This window comes from Muscardinus avellanarius (assembly GCF_963383645.1).
Source record: "Muscardinus avellanarius genome assembly, chromosome: 18".
In the NCBI taxonomy this organism is placed as follows: domain Eukaryota; kingdom Metazoa; phylum Chordata; class Mammalia; order Rodentia; family Gliridae; genus Muscardinus; species Muscardinus avellanarius.
Genome location: NC_137804.1, coordinates 46,481,401 through 46,498,384, shown reverse-complemented (window position 1 = coordinate 46,498,384; position 16,984 = coordinate 46,481,401). Strand labels below are relative to the sequence as shown.

General features: G+C 55.3%; 1 protein-coding gene across 1 annotated transcript in view; it reads left to right on the top strand.

Annotated features, from left to right (window-relative positions):
- DOCK6 (dedicator of cytokinesis 6) overlaps positions 1–16,984 on the top strand; it is a gene marked incomplete at both ends in the record, with an annotated part of 52,865 nt that overhangs the window by 23,223 nt on the left and 12,658 nt on the right. Inside the window, 14 exons of the mRNA XM_080715528.1 lie at positions 234–372; positions 440–541; positions 1,401–1,487; positions 1,689–1,920; positions 2,673–2,834; positions 4,699–4,862; positions 6,046–6,150; positions 8,596–8,679; positions 8,876–8,971; positions 10,038–10,178; positions 13,291–13,404; positions 13,475–13,645; positions 14,743–14,882; positions 14,968–15,137. Coding sequence (XP_080571654.1) covers positions 234–372; positions 440–541; positions 1,401–1,487; positions 1,689–1,920; positions 2,673–2,834; positions 4,699–4,862; positions 6,046–6,150; positions 8,596–8,679; positions 8,876–8,971; positions 10,038–10,178; positions 13,291–13,404; positions 13,475–13,645; positions 14,743–14,882; positions 14,968–15,137 — 1,907 coding nt within the window. The remainder of the gene's footprint in view (positions 1–233; positions 373–439; positions 542–1,400; positions 1,488–1,688; positions 1,921–2,672; positions 2,835–4,698; positions 4,863–6,045; positions 6,151–8,595; positions 8,680–8,875; positions 8,972–10,037; positions 10,179–13,290; positions 13,405–13,474; positions 13,646–14,742; positions 14,883–14,967; positions 15,138–16,984) is intronic.

Here is a 16,984-nt window from a genome sequence, read left to right as displayed (position 1 = left end):
ATAGGTCTGGGAGTGTAGCCCGGAGGTAGAAGGCACCTGGGTTCCATCCCCAGTACCACCAAAAAATAAATAAGTAAATAAATAGTAAAATAGGGTTGGGGGTATTTATCTCTCAGAGGTAGAATGTCCCTGGGTTCAGTTCTCTTTGTCCTCCAAAAAACAAAAATATAGGGGACACGGGGCAGAGAGCGGGAGAGAGCAGCACGGGGTGACCCCTGGTCTCGTCCCTGCAGGTCCCCCGAGTTCTACGAGGAGTTCAAGCTGCGACTTCCGGCCTGCGTGACGGAGAACCACCACCTGCTGTTCACCTTCTACCACGTCAGCTGCCAGCCGCGCCCGGGCAGCGCGCTCGAGACCCCCGTGGGCTTCACGGTGAGCGAGCCCCGCCCCACCCGGCCGCCCCGCGGCGCCGCCTCGCCTGACCCCCGTCTCTCCCCAGTGGATCCCGCTGCTGCAGCACGGCCGCCTGAGGACCGGCCCCTTCTGCCTCCCGGTGTCCGTGGACCAGCCCCCGCCCAGCTACTCCGTGCTCACCCCTGACGTGCGTGCCCGGCCCCCTCGGACCCGCCCTCCAGCTCCAACTGCAAGCAGGCGGAGCTGCCTGCTGCCAGGGGCCCCCATCAGCGCTCCCCATAATTCTGTCCATGTCTCTGGACATGGTTCAGTTCCTGACCCCCGCTGATACCTCTGTGCCTCTTCCTGTCCCCCAATTTGCCTCTGCATCCACACCCCTCTCTGAAAGTCCCCCCATCTCTCTGCCTCCTTCCCCCATAAACAGTCCTCCCTTCCTGATTATTGACCCCCCCGTAGTACTTCCAGGGCCCTTGCCTGCCTCGTTGCCCCCCAATAAGGCACCATCACCCTCTTCTCCAGCCTTTCCTGGAAGGCCCAGGGGTCTCAAGTCTCCCTGTTAGAATATTCCCGACTCTGCTGGGCGTGGTGATACACGTCTGTCATCCCAGTTACTTGGGAGACCAAGATGGGAAGATCACAGGTTCGAAGCTAGCCTCAGCAACTTAGTGAGACCCTATTTCAAAATAAGAATAAAATAGGGCTGGGGGTGTAGCTCACAGGTAGATGCCCTGGATTCCATCCCCAGTACCACACCCACCAGAAAGGGCCTAGGTGCAGCTCAGGTACAGTGCCGCTGGCTTCCGTCCCCAGAACCCCTCCCACTCATTCCAGACTTCTTGCTTTTCCTGGTTCCCGTCCACCCCATGTCTCCGCCTGTGCCGGGGCCCCCTTGGTCCGCTGGGACCAGGCGGGGGCAGGGTACCCGCTGCGCTCCCAAACCAGGCCTTGCTCAAGCCACAGTGTCGTAACGGCTGGGTGCCCGCCCGGTGGCCTGATGTGTGGGGGAGGGTCAGCCAGTGCCCACCAGGCATCCCTCCCTCCCGCAGGTAGCGCTGCCCGGGATGCGCTGGGTGGACGGCCACAAGGGCGTGTTCAGCGTGGAGCTGACAGCCGCATCTTCCGTGCACCCACAGGTACGGGGTGGGGTGGGAACCCGGGGGACCTGCCCCGCGCCCCGCAGTTGGGCAATGGTGGATGGCGGCCAAAGGGAGGTCTGGCCGGGAGCCGTGTACGTGACTGGTCAGGGGGCTGGGCTCCCGGGAAGCTGGCTCAGGTAGAGGTGGCCTTGGCCCTGGGCCGGCCTGGCTCAGCAGCCCCGCTCACCCTGCCCCCAGGACCCCCACCTGGACAAGTTCTTCACGCTGGTGCACGTGCTGGAGGAGGGCGCCTTTCCCTTCCGGCTCAAGGACGCCGTACTGACCGAGGGCACCGTGGAGCAGGAGCTTCGCGCCAGCCTGGGGGCGCTGCGCCTCGCCAGCCCTGAGCCCCTGGTCGCCTTCTCCCACCACGTGCTGGACAAGCTAGTGCGGCTGGTCGTGCGGCCCCCGATCGTCGCCGGCCAGATGGGTGAGCCAGTGTGGCCTCCGTTGCCCCTCTGTAGTCAGTTTCCGATCCTGAGTTTCCTCCCGCGGCGCACAGCATTCGCTGGAACTCAGTTTTCCCATCTGAAAAATGGTCCCCAGCTGGGCGTGGTGGCGCACGCTTGTCGTCCCAGTACTTGGGAGGCTGAGACAGGAGGCTCACAGGTTCACGGACAGTCTCAGCTACTGAGTGAGGCCCTGTTTCAAAATAAAGAATAAAAAATAGGGCTGGGGGTATAGCTTGGAGATAGAATGCCCCTGGGTTCCATCCCCACTACTGGGGGAAAAAAAAAAAAAAAAAATATATATATATATATACACACACACACACACACACACACACACACACACACACACATTTATATATACACACACACACACACACACACATACACAGAGGGGCTAGGGAGAGGGGTATGGAGGCACAGGCCTGTAATTCCAGTAGTAAGGAGGCTGATATAGGAGGATTGCAGGTTAGAGGCCGCCGTCAGCAACTTAGACTCTCAGCAACCTACAAGACCCTGTTTCAAGATAAAAAATAAAATATGACTGGGGATGAAGTTCAGAGGTAGAATGCCCCTGGCCCAATCCCCATGGCCACACCAAAGAGAAAGAAAAATGGCCCTCAATTCCCTGCACCGCAGCAGGAGCTGGACGATCCTTGGTAGTCACCAGCCCTTGGACCCTAAAGACTTCCTGGCAGAGGCCCTGGAACGTGACCTTTGCTCTGCCCGGCAGTGAACCTAGGCCGTGGGGCCTTTGAAGCAATGGCCCATGTGGTCAGCCTTGTCCACCGGAGCCTGGAGGCGGTCCAGGATGCCCGTGGTCACTGCCCGCTGTTGGCTGCCTACGTCTACTATGCTTTTCGCCTTCCTGGTGCGGAGCCCAGCCTCCCAGGTGGTAAGTGTTGATGGGAAACCACAGGAGACAGGAAAAATCTGGGAAGAGCAGCTTGGGCCAACAGGCCGCCTGTGCAAAGGCACCTGGGCCACCCAGGCCTTGGCTGATTTTGAGTGATTTGCGAGAAAAATAACATTTCACCCACTTTCACCCTATCCCCGGGGGTGTGGTTTCTGTACACTTAACTGGTAGCTGATTCAGCCAGTCTAAAAGTATCTTGCCAGGTATGGTGGTGCACCCCTGTCATCCCGGTACTTGAGAGGCTGAGACAGGAAGATCGCAGGTTCAAGGCCAGTCTCAGCAATTTAGTGAGACCCTGCTTCAGAATAAAAAAACTAAATAAAATAGAGCTGGTCACAGTGGAGCGCACCTGTCATCCCAGTGCTTGGGAGGCTGAGACAGGAAGACCTCAGTTTTGCAGCCAACCTCAGCAACTTAGTGAGGCTGTCAGCAACTCAGCAAGACCCTGGTTCTAAATAAGAAAAAACAGGCCTGGGGGAGTAACTTGTATGTAGAATGCTCCTGGGTTTAACCCACAGCACCACACGCACATGCACGTGCATGCGCGCGCGTGCACACACACACACACTGACACACACACCGGGCTCGGGCTGTAGCTCAGAGGTAGAATGCCCCTGGGTTCCATTCCAGTACCAAAAAGCAAAAATGAATAAATAGTACGTTTAGAAGCTCAGATTGGGGACTCAGGCCAGGCTGCCTGGATTCGAACCTCTGCTCTCCTATTTCTGTGACCCTGGACATTTGGTTTTACTTCTCTGAACCAGGGTTTCTGTTTGTAAGGCGGAGGTAAGCCAGGCGTGCTGGCGCACGCTTGTAATCAGTACTTGGGAGGCTGAGACAAGAGGATCCCAGGTTCACGAAGAGCCTCAGCTACTTAGTGAGGCCCTTTGCAACTCAGTGAGACCCTGTTTTAAAATAGAGAATAGAGCCGGGCGTGGTGGCGCACGCTTGTCATCCCCGCACTTGGGAGGCTGAGACAGGAGGATCGCACAGGTTCGAAGCCAGCCTCAGCTATTGAATGAGGCTTTCAGCAACTTAGACCCTGTTTCCAAATAAAATATAAAATAGGTCTGGGAGTATAGCCCGGAGGTAGAAAGCCCCTGGGTTCCACCCTCAGTACCAATAAATAAATAAATAAATAAATAGAATAAAAAAATAGCTGGGCGTGGTGGAGCATGCTTGTCATCCCAGTACTTGGGAGGCTGAGACAGGAGGATCGCAGGTTTGTGGAGGCCCTTTGCAACTCAGTAAGACCCTGTTTCAAAAATAAAAGAAGGAGCCAGGCGTGGTGGCTCACGCTTGTAATCCCACTATTCAGGAGGCTGAGACCGGAGGATCGCGGTTCGCGGACAGCCTCAGCTAGTGAGGCCCTCTGCAACTCAGTGAGACCCGGTTTCAAAATAAAGAATAAAAAATAGGGCAGGGGGTGTAACTCGGAGGTAGAATGCCCCTGAGTCCCATTCCTAGACACACAAAACATAAAAAAATTTAAAAAGGAAGGAAGGAAGAATAAAATATAAGCCTGGGTCCCAGTACATGGGAGGCTGAGACAGGAGGATTGCGTGTTCACAGCCAACCTCGGCTACTTAGGCCCTCCACAAAACAAAAAATAGTGAGGCCTTCCCTGTTTCAAACTAAAGAGTAAAAGATTGGGCTGGGGGTATAGCTCAGAGATAGATAAATAGAAAATAGATAGATAGATAGATAGATAGATAGATAATCAATCCCCAGTACTAAAAAAAAAAAAAAAAAAGTGAAAACCGCCTTGGCTGGGGTTGCCGCTGGGAAGGGGCGGGTTCGGGGCGAGTGGACGGGAGGCTGACCCTTGTCCCTCCCTCCTCAGGGACCCCTCCGGTGACCCTGCAGGCTGCCACTCTGTCGCGGGGCTCAGGCCGCCCCTCGAGCCTCTACCTGGCCCGTTCGAAGAGTGTCAGTAACAGCAACCCCGACCTGGCCGCGGCGCCCGGCTCGGTGGATGATGAGGTCTCCCACATCCTGGCCAGCAAGGTAGGACGGAGCGGGCCCTGGGGCCTTCGGCTTCAGGGGTCTCGGCTGCCTAGTGGGCGGGCGGAGAACCCCATGGATGACACAATACCGAGTGTCATGGGCACCACGACCTGGAATAAGGCTGTATCCCAGCAGTACAGGCCTGTCCTCAGAGGCTGAGACAGGAGGATTGCAGGTTTGAGGCCAGCCTTAGCCACTGAGTGAGCCCTCAGCAACTCAGCGAGACCTGGTTGCAAAATTTTAAATTTTTAAAAGGGCTTGGGTGACCTGGGTGTGGTGGCGCACACTTGTAATCCCAGCGTTTGGGAGTCTGAGGCTAGAGGGTTGCAGGTTCTAGATTAACCTCTGCAATTTAATGAGGCCCTCAGCAATTTAGCAAGACCCAGTTTAAAAAGAAAAAAGAGAGAAAAGAAAAAGAAAGCGCCGGGCATGGTGGCGCACACTTGTAATCCAGCATTTGGGAGGCTGAGACAGGAGGATCACAGGTTTGCCAACAGCCTCAGCTTCTTAGGCCTTTTGCAACTTAGAGAGACCCTGGTTCAAAATAAAGAATAAAAAATAGGGCTGGGGGTGTGGCCCAGAAGTAGAATGCCTCTGGGTTCCATCCCCAGTAGTGCAAAAAAAAGAGAGAAAGAGAGAAAGATAAAGAGAAGAATTAGAATGTCACAGCTGGGCATAATGGCACTTGCCTGTATTCCTAGTGTTGGGAGTCTGAGACAGGAAGGTCACAGGTTCAAGGTCAGCCTCAGCAACTTAGTGAGCCTGTTTCAAAATAAAAAAAAATAGGGCTAGGGGGTATAGCTCAAAGGTAGAATGCCTCAGGGTTCAATTCCCAGTACTCCCCTCAAAAAATTATAAAAAGGAGGCTCTCTCCCCGCGGCTGTCACGGGTTGGGGCTGTGGGTCAGACCCTGGGCTGGGCTCCGCTCCACCATGAATCCAAGCGCGGTGGCGGGGCTTGGTGTGGTGAACGGGGAGTAGCGTGTGCACAGCGTAGCAGGCTCACATCCACGTGAACCACGTCCACGCGTGTACACAGGCATGTGTGTGTACACGGTCGTGCTCACGGACGCGGACACGAGCACGCTCCTGGGATGGCGTGCGGGTGCCCAGGACGCTCCCTGGCTCGCTCGGTGCATCACACCATCCTTGCCCTCCGGGCGCTGCTCCGTGTGTCCCTCCAGGGCGTGGACCGCTCGCACTCCTGGGTGAATTCCGCCTACGCTCCGGGAGGCAGCAAGGCGGTGCTGCGGCGCGCGCCCCCCTACGGCGGGCCCGACCCCCGACAGGTGCCTCCCCACCTGCCCCTGCACGCCAGCACTACCCCGCATGCGCTCCCAGTGCACCCACTAACCCAGCCCCTGGGGTGGCATGCAAATAGCATGCAAATTAATGCAAATCCCACCACAAATAACCTCTCTACCCTGCATGACCTGTCCCCTCCCCAACACACCTCTCTGATCAGGCTCTCTCGACCCGTGCGCCAGGCAGTTGATTGGTGTGTCTGAGCCTCCAGTTTCCCCATTGCCAAATGAAGTTTTAACAACGAATTTTCAAATGGGGCAGACTCTCTGTAAAGTGCTCAGCACCATGGTCCCGAGCCTGTGTTCTGCTGGGAGGAATGGCTCGTATCCAGGGCTCCAGTTAGCTGGGAGAACAGAAACTTGTGTCAGATAAGCACACAAGGAGGATCTCAGTTCACTGACAGCCCAGCTCCTTAGTGAGGCCCTGTGCAACTCAGTGAGACCCTGTTTCAAATTAAGAATAAAAAATAGAGCTAAGGGTATAGCTCGGAGGTCGAATGCCCCTGGGTTCCATCCCCAGTACTGCAAAAAAAAAAAAAAAAACCAGAAACGAGCCCTGGCTTCTCCCCAGGAAAGTGACTTTTTTGCTGGGATCCAGGGGATGAAGAAATGGATGGAGCTGGCCAGGGCCAGGTGGCTGGTGTCCCCGGATGAGGGCGAGGCGTCTGCATAGGATGTTGCCAAGGGGCCGTGGTAGCGCACGCTCGTCATCCCAGCATCTGCGAAGCTGAGACAGGAGGATCATGGGTTATGGACAGCCTCAGTTAGTGAGGCCCTTTGCACCCAGTGAGACTCTGTTTCAAAATAAAGAATAACAAATAGGGCTGAGGGCGTTGCTCAGAGATAGAATGCCCCTGGGTTCCATCCCTAGAACTACAGAACAAAATAAAACAAAAGGCTAGGGGTTCAGCTCAGAGGCAGAATGCCTCTGGGTTCAGTCCCCAGTATGTACATATATGTGTAAATGTTCCTGGGGCCCCGTGCGTGCTAAGCGTGTGCCCTGCCGCTGACGGGCACTCCAGTGCTTGCCACCTGCCTGTTCTCAACGTCCTGGATTTCTAATGGGTCGTGAGGCCTTGGAGAAGAGGTAGGAGGGTCCCATGCAGGCAGGAGGTGGCACCAAGGCTGGCCTTTGTAGTTGATGGTAAAGAGCCAGGGCAGCTGGGTGTGGTGGCACACGCTTGGAATCCCAGGACTTGGGAGGCTGAGAAGGATCGCAGGTTCACAGCCAGCCTCGGCTACTTAGTGAGGCCCTCTGCAACGTAGTGAGACCCTGTTTCAAACTAGAATAAAAGTAGCTCTGTGATAGAATGACCCTGGGTTCAATCCCTAATACAAAAAAAAAAGAGCCAGGTGTGGCCCAGCCTGGAGCGCAGGGCCCTGGGGCGCCAGGTAGGTCCCAGGCGCTGCCAGTAGCCCTCCCTTCCTAGCAGCGCCCTCACCCCGAGCAGCAAAGGAGGATACAGGACCTTGAGACCCCATGCCTACTGCACAGATGGGGACCCGGAGGCCCCCGCAGCCTGGAACCCCGGGCCCTCGGCACCCTCTCTCCCGCTCTGTCCTCACCCTGCGTCCATCCCGCCGACTGGCGCACACTCCCGCTCACCTCTGGCCGCACACCCTTCATGTCTACACTGGTCCATTGACACCACCAGCCGGGTCTGCCTTGGCAGGCCGTCACACCCTCCTGCCCACTCCTTGCCAGTGGGCTCCAGCCTGCTTTTATCCTAGCCTGGCCACAGTTCATTGTTACCCGTTATCGTCTACATCCTCTGCTCTGCTTCCCAGCCCTCACCCACACCCTTCTCCTTCACTAATACCTTCCATTTGAGACACTTTCACCTCTCCTTTCTGCCAAGGCCCAGGCCACGCCCACATCGCAGGCCACGCCCAGAGGCTTCCAGAGAGATCTCCATCCTCAGCCCACCCCTTTCCCCTTCCTACCCACCCAGGGCCTCACGCCCATTGTCTCCCGCAATTTTCTGTTGCTATAACAAAAGACCCGAGCCCGGGAAACCTATAAAGACTGGTTTATTTGACTCACGCTTCTGGAGGCTGGGAAGGCCGGAGCATGGCACTGGCCTGTACAGGGCGAGGTCCGCTTCTCCTTAGCCCTAAGGGCATCCTGGGGGCCGCCCTCATGGGGGTCTAGCCCTAATGACCTCTCAAAGGCCCCACCTCCAGGCACCCTCAACATGCGACTTGGGGATTAGCTTCCCACCGCAGGAGCTTCTGCGGCACACTCAAGCCGCGGCACACATCCAGGCGGAGACATCTTTCTGTGTTCATGACGCCCTCTCTCTCGAGCACCCATGAGGACGTGGGCGCGCCTTTCCTCCATCTGTGCGGACTCTCTGCCCCTGTCCTGTGCCCATCACCTCGCCGACACTAACGCTCGCGACATCCCATCTCCATCCCATCCTGTCCTAGGCCACCGACCGCAGCGCTAGCCGCGCCTCCTCCTACGAGCCCTCGGCCCCGCTGCCCACCCAGCCGAGACCCACAGTGCAGAAGGTAGCGCGGGCAGCCGGGCGGCATCCAGCTTTTGTCCCCGCCCCCAGCAGGAGCAGCCAGAGCAGGAGAAGGGCACCCCACTATTGCATGCCCTCCGCTGCTCAACCTTTAACCCTCCCCAGCCTGCACCTGCATCTCCCCTCCACGCGGGGTGCGGGAGGGGCGCTCACTCCGTGACCTCAGCCCCTGTCCGCAGCTGCTGCACGAGGAGCTGGCCCTGCAGTGGGTGGTGAGCGGCAGCGCCGTGCGCGAGGCTCTGCTCCAGCACGCCTGGTTCTTCTTCCAGCTCATGGTGAGATCCCTCCTCTCCGCCTGGTGCCAAGGACCCCTCAGGGGAGACCCCGGAGAAAAACCCGGGCTTGCACCAAAGACCCCAGAGACAGGGCTGCAAGAAATCCTCACAAGCCCAGGCCTGTAATCCCAGTACTTGGGAGGCTGAGGCGGGATGATTGGAGGCTCAAGGCCATCACAGCGACTTAGCAAGCCTCTAAACACCCCAGTGAGATCCTGTTTCAAAACATAAAGAAAGGCTGTGGGTTAGCCAGGCGTGGTGGTGTGCACCCTTGTTATTCCAGTGTCCGGAACCTGGACAAGATGACCCCAGGTTCAAGGTCAGCAACTTAGTGAGACCCTGTTTCAAGATAAAAGACAATGAAAGGATATTAAGCCAGACTGGTGGCCCAAGCTTGTAATCCCAGCGTTCGGGAGGATCAGATGGGAGGATCACAGTTTGTGGATGGCCTCAGCTACTTAGCGAGGTCCTCGAGGTCCTCTGCAACTCAATGAGACCCTGATTCAAAGTAAAGAATAAAAAATAGGGCTGGGGGTGTAGCTCGGAGGTAGAATGCCCCTGGGTTCCATCCCCAGTGCCACAAAAGAAAAAGAAAAAAAAAAAGCTGGGGGCGTAGCTCATTGGTAGACCTCCCTGATCCTGCTCCCAATACTGAAAACTAAAAAACCTGGAGCCGGCTGCAGCGTCCCAGGCCTGTAATCCCACCACTTGGGAGGCTGAGACAGACTCTCATCAACCAAGACTGTTTCAAAATAAAAAATAAAAATAGGGCTAAGGGTGTATCTTGGAGGTAGAATGGGTTCAACCTCCAATACCAAAAAAAAAAAAGACTTCATTAAGTTCCCTTAAACTCAGAGTCCCAGGACCCACCTTCTGCCCCACCCACAAGCTCTTAAGCTCCTCCCATATGTTTTTAGCCTTTCATGTCTCCTCGAGGCCCGCCCACACCCCACAAAGCCACGCCCTCAGCTAGGCACAGGACATCTGCCCCCTTTCCTCACCTCTGAAGCCCCACCCTCCCCTAAAGCTCCCGCCACTCCAGCCCCGCCCATTTCCCCACCACCAGGTCAAGAGCATGGCGCTGCACCTGCTCCTGGGCCAGCGACTGGACACGCCCCGCAAGCTGCGTTTCCCAGGGCGCTTCCTGGACGACATCGCGGCCCTGGTGGGCTCAGTGGGCCTGGAGGTCATTACCCGTGCCCACAAGGTGAGGGGTTCGGCGTCTCAATGAAGGGAACGGACTGAGGGGGGCTATGGAGCCGGAAGAATAGGCCTGCAAAGGCCCTGAGGCAGGCCTGAGCCTGGGCAGAGGGGCCACGCGGCAGAGCGAGCAGAGGGGAAATAGTGGGGAAGAGAGTGGCACGTCCATTAGCCCTCGGCACAGTGCCAGTACACAGTAAGTGCATAATAAGTGGGGTTGCCATTCTGAAATCCTGTCCTGGTGGTTATCCAGGCCCACAGTCACCAATTCCATTGTCTGCAGGGGTGGGACATACAGCAGGAATGGTAACAGTATTGTATGGACCTTTTATTGGGCACTTACTGTATACCTAGATGTTTTAGTTTTATGACTTCTAGTTTACTGGTGGGGAAACTGAGGCAGGGAATGGCTGATTAGCACGATCTGGTGCCCCAGGACTGGGAAAGGATAGAATGGGGATTTGAAGCCAGTGTGGTGGCGCATGTTTGTGATTCCAGTACAGGAGGATCGTAGGTTTGAGGACAGCCTCAGCAACTTGGTGAGACCTTCCACCCTGTTTCAAAATAAAGAATAAAGCCAGGCGTGGAGGTGCACGCTTGTAATCCCTGCACTTGGGAGACGGAGACAGGAGGATCACGCAGGTTTGAAGCCAGCCGCACTGGAGCATAGCCCGAAAGTAGAAGGGTTTCCAGGAACCCCAGTACCACCAAAAATAAAGACAGACAGACAGACAGACAGAAATTTTAAAAAAAATCCTGACGTGGTGGGCACGCTTGTAATCCCCGCGCTTGGGAGGCAGAGACAGGAGGATTGTGCAGGTTCGAAGCCAGCCGCGCGCTGGTTTAAGAGACCCTGTTTCCAAATAAAAATATAAAAAATAGGTCTGAGAGTGTAGCCCGGAGGTAGAAGGGCTTCCAGGAACCCCAGTAACACCAAATAAGTAAATAAATAAATAAATCCCTGAGCAAGTAGTGAGACTCTCATCAACCTAACAAGACCCTCTTTCAAAATAAAAATGAAGAGCCGGGCGTGGTGGTGTGCGCTTGTAATCCCAGCATTCGGGAGGTTGAGACAAGAGGATCTCAGTTCAAGGACAGCCTCAGCTACTTAGTGAGGCCCTTTGGAACTTAGTGAGACCCTGTTTCAGAATAAAGAATGAAAAATAGGATAGGGGGTGTAGCTTGGAGGTAGAATGCCCCTGGGCTCCATCTCCAGTACTACAAAAAAAAAAAAAAAAAAATTGAAAGCTGGGCGTGTGGCGCATGCTTATAATCCCAGGACTTGGGAAGCTAAGACAGAGGATCATGGGTTCTCGACCAGCCTCAGCTATTTAGTGAGACCCTCTGAAACTTAGACTGTTTCCAAATAAGAAAGAAAACTAGGTTGGGGATATAACTTGGAGGTGGAGTGCCTCTAGGTACCAAAGTGTCCCAGTACCAAAAATAATAGAAAGAGACAGAGCTCAGCCCAACATGGTGGTACACACACCCGTGATCGCAGTACTTGGGGAGGCCGAGACAGGAGGAGCACAGGTTCGAAATTAAAAATAAAACAGGCCCGGGGTGTAGTTTAGCTGTAGAATGCCCCTGGGTTCCATCCCCAGTGCCAGAGAGAGAAAGAGAGAGCGCTCACAGTGGAGTAGAAAATGTGTCCCCATCGGCCAAAACCCTGTGGGGAATGTGTCTGTACTGGAGCCAGGCTGTCTGGATTTTTAAAGGGAAATTAGAGAAAGGAGGCCTCAGGAATTGGTGGGAACTTTCCAGATCTTTGAAATGCCGTTCTGGCCCCAGCCAGTCTCTGCACAATTTCACGCGACCTCTGAGCCCGCCTCGAAGGGCGAGACCTGGCCTGGGATCCCCGCCAGGCTGGCGCTCCCGGGCGCCCGGCTGTGCGGAAGGCCGGAGGGCTGCAGGCCGCCGCTGCACACCCGTGACGCACGGGCCGCGGTCGCGTTCATCCCCTGGACATTTATGGGGAGCCAACCTCGGGCTCCGTGCACAGGGCTGACCCAGCCTCGTCCCGTGGACTGCAGAGTCCTCACACGTTCTGTGCTTAGGGCTGCCCGGGCCCCCTTTCCTTCCTCACAGCTTCCAGGCTCGTCCTCCCTCTGGGACCTTGCACGCTCGGCCTCCTGGAATGCCCTTTGGGACTCTCTTGAAACATCACCTGTCCCGTCCTCTGGTCTTTGAAGCACAGAGAATTATGTAGAATTAGTTTGCTTATTGGATCTCCCCAACATTAGACCGCTGGACAAGCAGCAGGGACTGTGTCTCCTTCACCGCGATAGGCACACAGGAGGCGCTCGATAGAGGCGCATTAAATGCCGAGCGTGTGTCAGTGAAAGCGGAGGTTAATGTGCTTTAACACAGTGAGGTGCTTTCAGCAAACCCAAAGTGTAATTATGAGCCTACGCCGGCTCCGCGGGCTCGTGTGGTGTGCGGCCCTGGTGGCTCGACACCGCACTCACATCAGGCATTGCAGCTGTGTGGAAAAGAAGGGGGAGAAGGACCCCTTCTATTCAAGGGCCTCGTTTGCTCTCAATCCCACGGGTCAGAATGTGGTCACATAGTTCCGCCTGGCTGCAAGGGATGCTGGGAAATGTAGTCTTTGGCCTGCTCTGAACTCGACCTTGGGAGAGAGCTCCAGGGAGCCTTCATGGAGCGGGGAAGGGGGGATGTCAAGGGTGAGGACAGTCAGGCCCTGGGTCCCTGGAGCCGTTAGATGGAGGTGTCAGGTGACCCAGGGTTTGGGGACAATCTTACAACTCCTGGAGGTTGGTGTGGCCCTCATGACCTAGACCACGCCTGCCATCCCAGCACTTGCTGACACAGGAGGATTGCAGATTTGAGGCCAGCCTCAGCAATTTAATGAGACTGTCTCAAAATTTAAAAATGAGCCCGGTGTGGCGGTGCTCGCTTGTAACCCCAGCATTTGGGAGGCTGTGGCCAGGGGTGGGGGGTCACTGAAAGCCAGTCTCGCAGTGCTAGCGAGACCCTGTTTCTAAATAAATAATAGGTGTAGCCTGGAGGTAGAATTCTTCTGGTATTAATCCCCAGTACTAAAAAAAGAGCCAGGTGAGGTGGTGTGGGCGTTGACTGAGAGGTCCCTGTGTCCCCAGGACGCGGAGCGGGCCGAGCGTCTCAACGCCAGCCTGGCCTTCTTCCTCAGCGACCTGTTGTCCCTGGCAGATCGCGGCTTCGTCTTCAGCCTGGTGCGAGCTCATTATAAGCAGGTGGGTATGGGCGTGGCCGGTGGTGGGCGTGGACGCGTGGGCGGTCCCACTGACAGCCCCTCCCCTGCAGGTGGCCACGCGCCTCTTGTCCGCCCCCAACCCGGCAGCACTGCAGGCCCTGCGCGTGGACTTCACCCGCATCCTGTGTAGCCACGAGCACTACGTGACCCTCAACCTCCCCTGCTGCCCCCTGTCGCCCCCGGCCTCGCCCTCCCCGTCTGTGTCCTCCACCACCTCCCAGGTAGGCGGCCCCCACCCGTGTCTCCTCACCTCGGCCTGGGACCTATCGCCTTCAGCCTATCCGCTGCGCTTCCCTCCTTGCTGTCCCTGCCCTGGTGCCCCGGTGCACTGACCCTTTACCTTTGACTTTTCGCCTTTCAACCTTTACACCTGACCCATCACTCTGAGCAGTTCCCCAGGAGAAAAATCTTCCCGTCCCAGAATCTGACTCTCAGACTGACATTCCTTCTGGCTTCTCAGCCATCTGACCTTTGACCCTTCTTCCCTGTCACCTCACAGGTGGGCTAACCTGACCTCTCACCTCTACCCTTTAACCCTGTGCCTGTGGTCACTCCAGTCAACCAATCTCATCTCTGTCTCTTTTTACTTTGTATTGGGGATCAAACTCAAGGACATTCTACCTTTGAGCTACACCCCCAGCCCATTTATTTTTAGTTTTATTTATTTATTTATTTACATATTTATGGTACTAGGGATGGAACCCAGGGGGATTCTAACTCTAAGCTACACACCAAATCCTATTTTTTTTTCTTTTTTTTTTGGTGGTACTGGGGTTCCTGGAAGCCCTTCTACCTCCGGGCTACACTCCCAGACCTATTTTATATATTTTTTATTTGGAAACAGGGTCTCTTAAGCCAGCACAGCTGGCTCCGAACCAGCGCAATCCTCCTGTCTCCGCCTCCCAAGCGCGGGGATTACAGGCATGCGCCACCACGCCTGGCTCCAACCCTATATATATATATATTTTTTTTTTTTTTTTTAAAACAGGGTCTCACTGAGTTGTGAAGACCTCGCTAAGTAGCTGAGGCTATCCGCAAACCGCAATCCTCTGGTCTCCGCCTCCCAAATCCTGGGGTTACAAGCGTGCGCCACCAGGCCCAGCTTATTTTTATTTTTTATTTTGAAACAGGAACTCGCTAAATTGTTGGCCTCTAGTGTGTCAGCCTCCTGAGTACTGGGATTACAGTCACCTTCCATCATGCCTGGCTAATGTTCCTCTCTTTCTACGTCCCCAACCCTCTAAGACTGCTTTAATGGTAACCCCTCATCTCTGACCCTTGACCACGGGCGCCCCGGTTTCTCCCCTACCCTCTGCAGAGCTCCACCTTCTCCAGCCAGGCCCCGGACCCCAAGGTGGCCAGCATGTTCGAGCTGAGTGGGCCCTTCCGGCAACAGCACTTTCTGGCCGGGCTCCTGCTCTCTGAGCTGGCCCTGGCCCTGGAACCTGAGGCCGAGGGGTGAGCAAGGATCCTGCCGGGCCTGGGGCAAGTGGGGTGGCCAGGGGCCTTGTCCACTCTGTCCTGAGCACCCTGTTACGCACAGAGCGTCCCTGCTGCACAAGAAGGCCATCGGTGCCGTGCACAGCCTGCTCTGCAGCCATGACACTGACCCCCGCTACACCGACGCCACCGTGAAGGCCCGCGTGGCCGAGCTGTACCTGCCGCTGCTGTCGCTCGCGCGGGACACGCTGCCTCGGCTGCACGACTTTGCGGGTCAGTGCGCCAGGGAAGGACGGGGTCACGAGGGGGGGCGTGGTCATGCAAGAACCTGCGCAGTGAGCGAGGCATGGGTGTGAGGATCTGCAGTGTGGGTATAGGCTGATAGGACCGTTACTCTCCAATTCTATTGGCCAGAACGCAGTCACATGGCTGCGCTCAGGCAAGGGAATCTGGGAAATGAAGTCTCTGGCCAGCTCTGAACTCTGGGCAGAGGGAGAGATTCTGAGAGAGAACAGGTTCAAGTTGTACCATGGAGCCAGGTGCAGTGATGCATGCCTGTAATTCCAGTACATGGGGGGGAGGGCAGAGACAAGAGGATCACAGGTTCAAGGCCAGCCTCAGCAACTTAGCAGGGCCCTCAGCAACTTTGTGAGCCCCTGTAGCGCCTTAGCTACTTAGTGAGGCCCTTTGCAACTCAATGAGACCCGGTTTCAAAATAAAAAATAGGGCTGGAGGTGTAGCTCGGAAGTAGAATGCCCCTAGGTTCCATTCATAGTACCACCAAAAAAAAAAAAAACCAGAAAATTTCTACCATGGGCCCTGATCAAGCCAATAACCTTTCTGAGTCTTAGATTTCTCCCCTGTAAAGCAGGGGCAGTCATGGCACCGATTATTCTTAGAATGATGTGAACATGTGGGGCGTATCGTGAGCCCACAGTACCTGAGAGGTTTTGCCATGACAGTTACACTCTCTGACAGCGGTGGGGGGAGGGGCGTCCCGATGAGAGGAGGCTGGTGTCCAGCCTCCGACTGTCCGTTCACTCGTTCAGCAAACGGGCACCCTCAGGGCCACTTCGGGCCAGTGACTGGCAGGACATACTTGGGATTGGTGGGCTGGCCCTGTCGTCAGTGTTGGGAAATCCTCCACGCTACCTCTGAAACTTCCCTCCTGCCTCCTGCCCCGTCTTCTCTCCTGGGACTCTGCTTCCACGTACGTGAGGCCGGGGCTGTGTCGCACGTCAGTTGTGTTTTCCATTCTCGTGAGTGTCTGTGCGTCAGTGGGAAAATGTTCCGTTCGCCTGTCTTTGAGATCAGGAGTGACGGCTTCCGCCAGCCACATCCAGTGCGCTGTAATTCCAGTGTGATGGTTTTCAACTGTAAAATGTCCGGTTTGATTTTTTTCCCTATAGGTTCCATTTTTAGGTTGAATGTTCCATCTTTTGTGCCCATCTTTCACTGTCATTTTTACTTAATTAAATTTATTAATTGAGCCAGGTGTGTGGTGGCACATGCCTGTAATCCTATTGCTTGGGAGGCTGAGATGGGAGAATCAAAACCTCGGCAGGTAGTGAGACTTTCATCAACCTAGCAAGACCTTGTTTCAAAATAATAATAAAAAATAGGACTGAGCCGGGCATGGAGGTGCACGCTTGTAATCCCAGCATTTGGGAGGCCGACACCGGAGGATCATGGTTTGTGGACAGCCTCAGCTACTTAGCGAAGCCCTTTGCAACTCAGTGAGACCCTGTTTCAAAATAAAGAATAAAAATAGGGCTGGGGGTATAGCTTGGAGGTAGAAGCCCCTGGGTTCAATCTCCAGTACCACAAAAAAAGGTTTTATTTATTTATTTATTTATTTATTTATTTTTGAGATAGGGCTCACTGTCTTACCGAAGCTGGTCTCAAATTCCTGAGCTCAGCTCAGCATGGTGGCGCAGGCCTGTAATCCCAGTACTTGGGAAGCTGAGACAGGAAGACCACAGGTTTAGGGCCAGCCCCCGCACCTGAGTAAGACTCATCAACTTTGTGAGAGACTGTTCAAAACTAAAAAATTGAAAAGGGCTGAGGGTGTAGCTCAGTGGTAGGATGCCCTGGGGTTCCATCCCCAGCACCAGGAAAGT